The 7326-nt window shown below is 32.4% G+C and overlaps 1 protein-coding gene across 1 annotated transcript; it reads right to left on the reverse strand.

Moving 5' to 3' along the window:
- Positions 1–1964: 1964 nt before the first annotated feature.
- On the reverse strand, positions 1965–2889 carry LOC110872060. The gene has a single exon (XM_022120822.2). The coding sequence runs from the start codon at positions 2857–2859 to the stop codon at positions 2101–2103; it is 759 nt and encodes a 252-aa protein (XP_021976514.1). The 5' UTR covers positions 2860–2889; the 3' UTR covers positions 1965–2100.
- Between the last annotated feature and the right edge of the window lie 4437 nt (positions 2890–7326).

Genomic DNA, 7326 nt, shown 5'->3' on the forward strand with positions numbered 1-7326 from the left:
CGACTAACTTGTCAAACGGAGAAAAATAATGTCAAACGGGAAAAAACAAAAGAAAAACGTTAAACCCCACACGCACGTTACGACGTGTTGACTCGCAAAATTTAGAACGAAGCGTAAAACGAAAAACTTGCGAGAGATGAAAAGTATGAGGAACCAAATTGAAAAAAAAAACGTTAAACCCCACACGCATGTTACGACGTGTTGACTCGTAAAATTTAGAACGAAGCGTAAAACGAAAAACTTGCCAGAGATGAAAAGTATGAGGAACCAAATTGAAAAAAAAGTATTGGGGTTAAAACGCAAAAGACGAAAAAAATTGGATAAAAAGGTAAAAAGTCATTGGGTTAAAATTCAAAGAATAAAACCTTTAGGTTAAAAGTGCAAATTGCTTTATTTTTTTGAAAACCACCCTAAGCCATGAGTACAACCTCATTATGCATAAAATTGTTGCAAATTTATAGTGTGGAAATTAGGTATAGGTAAGTAAATAAGAAAACCCAACATATTCGTGATGAATATTCTGGTATAGATTAGCATTTAAAAATTAAATGGGCTTGAGATGGGTATGATATTAGGTGGTACTCGTCGAGTAGCCAAACCCAAATATCCGTATCAAAACCACATATATTAATATATATAATATTATTAAAAAAGTATAACATATAGTATGTTGAAATTATTAGAACTTTGTAATATTAAAATTATTGAATGAATTGTTAGAAGTACAACTTAAAATATATATATTTTAAGTAGATTTTTAAGGTGAGTTTATTATTGAATTTCATATCCCAAAAAGGGTGCTTTTTAACTCCTTAAAACCATATAGAATTTCATATCCCCAAAAGGGTGCTTTTTAACTCCTTAAAACCATGAACAAGTGGTTTTTTACATTGGTAGAGCATTCACAACATAGATTATGTGGCATAAGTTTGGATTCTAATTCTTATAAAAAAATACGCAAATCAAACGGACAAAGGTTTGTGGAGTTGTTTGCTATAAGAATGATGTGAGATTATGGTTAGCAAAAACCATTTCGTCCCGAACTTTCCTATACCCGAATAAAAATTTCATAGCTCTAAAAAGTTGTGATATTGACCATCTAAGTAGTCAAAGACTTAATTCCAAAACACTTGAAACCTACTTAAAACTATTTATATTTACTGATGATATTTTATATATGTCATGTAGCCATGCTATAATATAACTAATTAATTATTATCTTGTCAATTGACAATTATTACTAAGCTTTTGGTTAGGTACGACTACAATAATTCTTCATTCTTTACAAATAGCGGTTTAGTTATATTAATTATTAATATTATGTTAGGTTTAATTAATACTATTTATTATTATTATTATTATTATTATTATTATTATTATTATTATTATTATTATTATTTTACCCAAATTATATAAAAAAACAGTTTCAATATTATTAGTTTCAATTTTGCTACAAGTATTAGATGAATTATTAGGGTGTTGATGCTCATGTTCGACTGGTTTTGATTATAAAATTAAAAAAAAAAACCCCAAACCACTAACCGTCGATATGGGCAACAACATACTAAACTGGATGGATGAGTTGGGTGGGTCAGCCGGACCGGTTCACTTTTGCGGTTCTACGTTTTGAACCATTTTTAGAGCATTAGTTTCTATCACAATGATTAAATTGATAAATATGCTTCATGATTATAAAACATATACATAACTACAATTTTTAAAACAAAGATATATACATGTACAATAAAAAAGTAAACGGCGAGTTCAGTTTACACGACAAATTCCAAACCCGACAAAGCCATAAAGTCGGAAAATATGAATACCAAACCACAAACCTAATCAAGTGGATCTCCCACCGGACGATCACTCTGGCTTGCAAGGTTTGTTCGGTTTCATCGATTAATAAACACCATAACAACAACAAAAAAAAACAAAATATTTCATATAAATTTGGTTTTATGCTCAAATCAAAACCAATCTATTTTATTCTTTCAAATTTTCAATATAACCTACTATATTTAACTAATTAAAACATATGTACAACAACTATAACAAGAAAATTACATCAAACAAGAGATAAAATAAAATACAAATCCCTCTTTAAGATTTAGTCTTCTTTTTAACTTTCCCATTACAAAAAAAACCAAACCCAAAAAAATTTATAGTCCCTTTTGAAATATTATAAGCAGGTGGAATGTTCAAAACCGGAATAATCCTTATCCCCCCTTTGCAACTCTTATTCGAATTCTGATAACTATAATACACAGGTGCAGGAGGAGCTTGATTCAAACTCGAACATCTTCTTAACAACCTCGGATCATCCTTTGTCTTCCCCACCACCTTTTGACCCGAGTTTCGCTTTGGGTTCAAAGCCGACCCAGTCGAATGGCTTCGGGCTAGACTTTTGACAGATAACGATCTAAGTAAGCCTTTTGGACCTTTCCCATTATCACAATTATAACTGGCGCTTCTCCGGAATTGCCAGAATGATCTTAGTAACGATTTCTCGTGTTCTTGATCTTGATCTTGATCTTGATCTTGGATTAACTCCTTGAGTTGTTTTTTCTGGGTGTCGGAATTCGGGTTGTTTGATCTTGTTTTGGTATCTGGGATTTGAAGAAATTGTGGTTTTTTGATCTGGGTTGGTAGGAGTTTGCCATTGGAGAATAGTTCATCTGCTGGAGTGAGATTTGAGGTGGTCCGGAAGTCAAAATCAAACGTTGGTGATAACAAGAGCTGGTCGGATCGGGTCGGGTCGAGTGAGTCTGAATAGATTGAATCTGGGTCTTTGAGATCATGTGAGAATGAGATTCTGGGGCTTGAAGAGACTTCAGAAGTGGCATACACATCTACAGCCATGAGGGAAGGTTTTGAATGTAAAATTTTGGTGAGAAGAGAGAATGCATAATTTATAGGCATAATAATTATAATTATAATTATAATAATAATAATAATTATAATAATAATAATAATAAAAAAAATAATATGGTAATTTGATTTGTAGTCAATAGTGAGAGACTGGAACGAAACACTTTAATATTTGGAAAAGATTCTTTGTCGCATGTAGAATGTTTTATAAAATCTAGATATATTTTGGGGGTTATTGTGTTTTGAAAATACTTGGAAGGGGTACATTTTATTATTATTCTAACAATAACAATGACGTTTAAGTGTTAATGACTTAATGTTCTTATTGCATTTTAATCATTTGAACAGATTCATATAAATTATATATTTGTCTTGCTTCTATGAACATATGAAAAGGAAACTCTCAAAATATATATGCATCGGAGTTATATATAATAGGTACATATGCCAAGTGTCTCTATCGTATCGTGTTAGCGGATTGGATGATTTTTTGGTTGACAGGTTTAGAGATTTAATAGATGAAGCTAAACACGACTAGTATATTTATTTGTGTTGAATATGTTAACTGTAACCCGAATACACTTGAAAATTGTGTTATGTTTTGGATCAACTTGTTTAATATTCATTTGCGAATATTATTGATGACTTGGTAACACATGATTCTAGCTCAAATGGACATTTCTAGTTTGTGACTATTGAGGCATTCAGCTACGGGTTTACGTGTTTAGATGGTTAGCACTTCCCCAAATAACTACTATCACACGAAAGCTCATCTCAAACTTTTCTCAACAACTGATTTAAAGTAAAAAAAATCAAGTATAACTCTTATCAATTTTATTTGTGTTTAAAAGTTTATCATCAACTTCAACATTCAAAATATCATTAATTAGTTTGTCAATATTATATTATTTTTTAAAATTTTGATAACTTTTTATTAATACTTGATAAGTTATATCAAAACAGAAGGTAGACGGGCAACAAGCTGCGTCGCCACCCCTTTCTGAATTGCAAACCCTAATCTTCCAAAGACAAAACCCCGTCTCCCTAAGGCTGAGCAATTGTTGTGAATGACCCATTGGACCCTGGTTAAGAATTGGAGTCAATGATCATTTATATATTTATATGTTCGATTTTGATATGTTTATATATCGGTTTTTGGTATTCGAGTCAAGAATCGTTTAATACCATTTGTTTAACAATTACACAGACCAAATGAGTTTTGAATGGAGTCATGGTATGTCATATATTGTGTGAATATGGGTTGATTAGGAGCCGAAGCTGAGCTATAATTAACTTTTTTGATTTTATAAATGAACGATTTTGGTCACAAACACTATAGTTTTTTAAGTTGTAGGGGAATGCGGTTGGATTAACCACTAAACACATTACTTTGACTCAAATAAAAAGGTCAAAAACGTGTTAATTAATAAACAAGAAGTAGGAGACACATGGTGTATTAGTTATAAAAATTCAAACAACTTTTTTTTTTGACCACTAATGTACTTACAAAGGTTGAGTTTTAAACTTTTAATAGTAGTTTGGTTCGATTATTAATACAAACATAACCATAACGTTTTATTACAAAAAGCCATCAGGGTATCTTATGAACCTCTATCATAGTTTGGTACTTTGGTTATTCGATTTTCTACTCACACAATTTTATAGATATTCCATTAATATATGGTGGTTAAAGGTTATTAAATGAATAAGATAGAATTATGAGTTTTAGAAATATGAGTTTTAAAAAATTTAAAAAAATTCATGTCAAAACAAATTATACTATCTCAAACTAAAATATTAGTGATGACTAATCCAGATCCAAAAACTTTATAGGTTACAACATTTGCCTTCTTTGTAATATTTTTTATTTGTAGGTCCCATCTAATTTAACTTTTAATATATATGGATAACCACTATTACCTTGATTTAAGACGTAAAATAAAAATATTAATACGTTAAATAAAAAAATACAAATAAATATACCTACTCTTAGGTTTGTCAAAAACAAACAGAGGTGATATTGATAGGGGAATGGGGCCACCGAAAGGCTAATATGAACTCAAGTAATTTACATGGTTATGTTTAAAAGCTTTTGCTTTATTGAAAGTGAAAAATATTGAATAACTGATAAATCACATTTAGATAAATGAGACTCTTATTTTACACACATACATAATACATATATGAAAATATTTATGAAAACGTGTTACATGATACTTCGTTTTTGCATCAACATAAATAACAATTTTATATTAATTAAGTCACACTCATTTTTTTTTATCAACCATTATTTTTCAAATAAAGGCGGCAAGCATTGTCGATATTATTTTTCAAATAAAGGCGGCAAGCATTGTCAATCGGTCTCAAAGAAAAGCGCCGTACATTTAGTTAGTTTTGCTGGTTTTATTTGATTTATAGGACAATCGTTGAGTTGTCAATGAGTTTGTATGTTTGAAAAGACCATTCATGGTGAAAAAATACGAACCTAAATTTAAAATTTTCTTTCATTTAACTTGAAATAAACCGTAAATTATGGGTCGAAACGGTATTTTTTTAACTCGAGTATATGTTTCTTTGTTTAATATGTCTTTTCATAAAGGTACATATATTTGTGCGTGAATATATATACAGACATCAGACATGTGTCTGTTTATGTATTCGTATGAAAGGTTTAGTAGGAACTCAAATAAAGGCAACACTATTTGAAAGTACTAATTTAAAGCACACATGCTATTTTTAAATAAAATTCATAGTAGGAACTCAATAAAGGCAATACTAACTGAAAGTACGAATTTAAAGCACACAAGTTATCTTTGAATAAAATTCATAATTGCATACTTTATAGCATTCGGTGCTAAAAGAACTTAACACAAACGGAAAATATTATGAATTGATTAATTTTACGGTCTGTTTGGTATGGAGTAATAGAATTGATGAAGTAATGAAATGGACGAGGTAATAGAATGGACAGTGGCGAAGCTTGAAAAAAAAGTTCGGGGAGTCGGAAAGTAACAGGCCTAAATTTTTTTTTTTCTATCGCGTAGTTTCGAGGTGTATGTTCGGGTCGGACGTCGGTGATTCGATTCAGGTCGGGTCGGGTCGTGTCAAACATTAATATCAAATAAAAAACGTCATTAATATCAAATAAAAAACGTTCTCAAACATTAAAAAAGAAGTTATCATTTTATTCTTCTGGTCGATGTCCCAAAGTAAACGAATTTAGGTTTTTTTTGGATAGGGTGGGATTTTAAGTTGGGCTATATAATGATTTGATTTGGGTTATATAATATACATTCTAGTATTCTATCAAACATAATGATTTAAGCTATAATATTTGGACTAATTAAATATTTTATATAGGCTATATAAATAAAAAAAATTAAAACCGGTAGGTCGAAAACGTATATACCTAATTTTTTTTATAAAACCGGGGGGTCGAAAACTTATATACCTACAAAATCCTATACGAAACGTACATATATAATACTACTGACCGAAAAGTTCGGGGGGGCGGGCGCCCCTCCCCGCCCCTTAAATCCTTCGCCAATGGGAATGGATGAGGGAATGCAATGAATCATTACCATTCCATGTCTTGTTTGGTTACCATTTGAATGAAATAAATTATTATTGTGTATTGTTCGGTAGGCAAGAAAAACGGAGTAATAAAATTAGCGGTGAGTGGTGGTGGTGGTCGGTGGTAGTGATTGTGGGTGGTTATAGGTGGCGGTGGTGAGTGTCGGCGGCGGCGATGGGTGGTGGTGGTGGCGGCGAGTGGCGGTGCGGTGGTGACGACGAGTGGTGGTGGCGACAAGGTGGCCGTTGGTGGTGGCGGTGATGGTGGCGTCGACAATGGTGGTGGGCGGTGGCGGCGAGTGGCGTTGGTGGTTTGTCGCAGCTGTGGGTGAAAACGGTGACGAGTGGGTGGCGGCGACGGCGGTGGCTATCGGGGTGAGGTGGTGGCGGGTGGCGGCGATGGCGTCGATGGTGGGTGGTTGTAAGACCCAACTAAATACTACTTAACTTAAATCAAAATTTATATGTGTTTATATAAAGTACGACTACATTAAAACATAAGTCTTAAAGAAACCAAACATTAGTCGACCACCAACTAATTCAAACATTCATAAGTTGTTTAACAAATTGTTTACATTCCAAAAACATTGTCCATTAAATTCAGATATCGCGGAAGCTTCTAAAGTGTGTTCGGTTCTTGAAAATTTGCTTGGCCGCCATCCGTAAGATCCACTTCGTCACCTGGGGTCATAACCACTAAGAACATTAGTTTTGACCTTAATATAGTACATAAAAACAAGTTCCGACATCAAAATGTGAAAAAAAATAAAATTCAAGGTTTTCTGGGCTCTATCGTAACTTACGGTATAAGTTACGGTAGACTCTGAGAAATTCTGGTCTGCCATAAGACAGTAGTGAACCACCGTAACGTTTTGTTGTCAACCG

This window comes from Helianthus annuus, chromosome 8 (assembly GCF_002127325.2).
Source record: "Helianthus annuus cultivar XRQ/B chromosome 8, HanXRQr2.0-SUNRISE, whole genome shotgun sequence".
NCBI classification, from domain to species: Eukaryota; Viridiplantae; Streptophyta; class Magnoliopsida; order Asterales; family Asteraceae; genus Helianthus; species Helianthus annuus.